General features: G+C 48.9%; 1 protein-coding gene across 1 annotated transcript in view; it reads right to left on the bottom strand.

Moving 5' to 3' along the window:
• The window catches only part of LOC108300035 (putative uncharacterized protein encoded by LINC00336), a 13,035-nt gene extending 12,283 nt beyond the window's left edge, over window positions 1–752 (bottom strand). The window contains exon 1 of the mRNA XM_017522652.2: window positions 436–752. Coding sequence (XP_017378141.2) covers window positions 436–453 — 18 coding nt within the window. The 5' untranslated portion in view covers window positions 454–752. The remainder of the gene's footprint in view (window positions 1–435) is intronic.
• Window positions 753–2,836: the final 2,084 nt, after the last annotated feature.

The following is a 2,836-nucleotide window of genomic DNA, read 5'->3' as shown; positions in this document are numbered from 1 at the left end:
TTAGCTGGGCATTGTGGCACACGCCTGTACTCCCAGCTACTTGGGAGGTTGAGGCAGGAGAATCGCTTGTTCCTGGGAGGTGGAAGTTGCAGTGAGCTGAGATTGTACCATTGCCCTCCAGCTTGGGCAACAGAGCCAGGCTCCAGCTGAAAGAAAAAAAGAAAAGTAAAAAATTATCTGGGCATGGTGGCATGTACCTATAGTCCCAGCTACTTGGGAGGCTGAGGCTGGAGGATCACCTGAGCCCAGGAAGTTGAGACTACAGTGAGCCATGATTGTGCCTCTGCACTGCAGCTTGGATGACAGAGCAAGACCCTGTCTCAAAATAATTAACGCAACAACAAACCCCTTGCTGCCTGGCAGCTGACATGGGTCAACTCTGAGGCATACTCTAGACTGGCTCTCTGAGCTCTCCAGAGGGCTGTAACTGCTCACAGTGGTGACGGGTTCCATGACGTCTCCATTCTTGGCATCCTTCCCTCCCGTGTCACTTCTCCATTCCTCTGCTGGTGTTTGCCATGGCCACCGCCATTCAAGTGTGCGTCCTCTAACCTTTGTCTCAGGGTCTGCATCCTGGGGAACCCAAACCAAGACAGAGGTACCAAGATGAGTCTTCAACAAACTTATAATCAGGCTGGGAGATGAAATCCACAGAGTTATGATAATGAAGTACTATTAATAATAAGAGAGCAGGGTTGGGCACGGTGGCTCACGTCTGTAATCCCAGCACTTTGGGAGGCCGAGGTGGGCAGATTTCCTGAGGTCAGGAGTTCAGGAACAGCCTGGCCAACGTGGTGAAACCCCGTCTCTATTAAAAATACAACAAATTAGCTGGGGGTGGTGGCGGGCACCTGTAATCCCAGCTACTCTAGAGGATGAGGCAGGAGAGTCGCTCGAACCCGGGAGGCGGAAGCTGCAGTGAGCTGAGGTCGGACCATTGCACTCCAGCCTGGATAACAAAAGCGAAACTCCCTCTCAAAATAATAATAATAATAATAATAATAATAGGACATACATAATAAATTTAGCCAAGATGACCTGCCTCTTTTAAGTACGGGCTCTGTGCCAGGGACTGGTCATTGGGCTCAATGTCTCTTATCTTGCTAAATACTCACCAGAGTCCTTGTATTACTCCATTTGCATTGCTATAAAGAAATGCCTGAGACTGGATAATTCATAAAGAAAAGTTTCATTGGCTCGTGGTTCTGCAGGCTGTACAAGAAGTATGACACCAGCATCTGTTCCTTGTGAAGGCCTCAGGAAGCTTCCAATCATGGGAGAAGGCAAAGGGAAGCAGGTATCTCACATGGTAAGAGAGAGAGCAGCCAGACGTGGTGGCCCATGCCTGTAATCCAAGCACTTTGGAGGCCAAGGCGGGTGGATCACATGAGGTCGGGAGTTCAAGACCAGCCTGACCAACATGGTGAAACCCTGTCTTTAAAAAAAAAAAAAAGAGAGAGAGAGAGAGAGAGCTAGTGAGAGAAAGTGGTGGTAGGTGCCAAACTCTTTTTTTATTTTTATTTATTTATTTATTACTTATTTATTTATTTATTTTATTTTTTGTAGAGACAGGGTTTCACCAGGTTTGCCAGGCTGGTCTCAAACTCCAGACCTCATGTGATCCACCCACCTTGGCCTCCCAAAGTGCTGGGATAACAGGTGTGAGCCACCACGCCCAGCCAGGTGCCACACTCTTTTAAACAATCAGATCTCACATGAACTCAGAGCAAGAACTCTCTTATCACTGCAAGGAGGGCACCAAGCCATTCATAAGGCATTCACCCTCGTGACCCAAGCACCCCCCACCAGTCCCCACTTCCAACACTTGGGATTATATTTCAACATGTGAGTTGGAGGGGACAGATATCCAAACTATATCATATTGCCCCATGACCCTCCAAATCTCATATCCTTCTCACACTGCAAAACACAATCATCCCTTCCCAATAGTCCCAAAAGTCTTAACTTGTTCCAGCATCAATCAATCAAAGGTCCCAAGTCCAAAGTCTCACCCAGAGATGAATTTCTTCCACCTATGAGCCTTTGAAATGAAAGACAAGTTACTTACTTCCCAGATACAGTGGTAGTACAGGCATTGGGTAAACATTCTCACTTCCAAAGAGAGAAATTTGTCCAAAGAAAGAGGCAAGAGACCCCACACAAGTCCTAAATCCAGCAGGGCAGTCATTAAATCTTAAAGCTTTGAAATAATCTCCTTTGATTCCCTGTCCCACTGGGGAGCTCTGCCCTTGTGGCTTTGCAGGGTGCAGCCCCTGTGGGTGCTCTTGGTTGAAGTTGAGTGCCTGAAGCTTTTTCTGGCTCAGGATGCAAGCTGCCCATGGCTCTACCGTTCTGAGGTCTGGAGCATGGCAGCCCCCTTCCCACAGCTCCACTAGACATTGCCCCGATGGGGACTCTGTGTGGGGATTCCAATTCCACATCTCTCCTCCCCTGTGGCGGGCTTCTGCCTTGGGCACCCAGCCTTTCTCATACATTCTCTGAAATCTAGGGAAAGCTGTCAAGCCTTCTTCATGCCTGCAGTCTGTGCACATGCAGATTTAATGCCACATGGAAGCTGCCAAGGCTTACGGGTTGCACACTCCAGAATGGCAGCCCAAGCCATACCTGGTGCCCTTTGAGCATAGCTGGACATGGAGCAGCTGGGATGTGGGCAGCTCAGTCTCAAAGCTGGGCAGGGCAGCAGGACCCTGGGCCTGGCCCAGGAAACCAGTCTTTCTTCCTAGGCCTCTGGGTCTTTGATGGGAGGGGCTGCTCTAATGATTTCTGACGTGCCCTTGAGGCCTTTTTTTCCATTGTCTTGGATATTAGCACTTGG

The sequence above is a fragment of the Cebus imitator genome, unplaced genomic scaffold (genome assembly GCF_001604975.1).
Source record: "Cebus imitator isolate Cc_AM_T3 unplaced genomic scaffold, Cebus_imitator-1.0 Scaffold24, whole genome shotgun sequence".
NCBI classification, from domain to species: Eukaryota; Metazoa; Chordata; class Mammalia; order Primates; family Cebidae; genus Cebus; species Cebus imitator.
The sequence above is the reverse complement of the archived record's forward strand: the minus strand, read 5'-3'. Positions and strand labels throughout refer to the sequence as shown.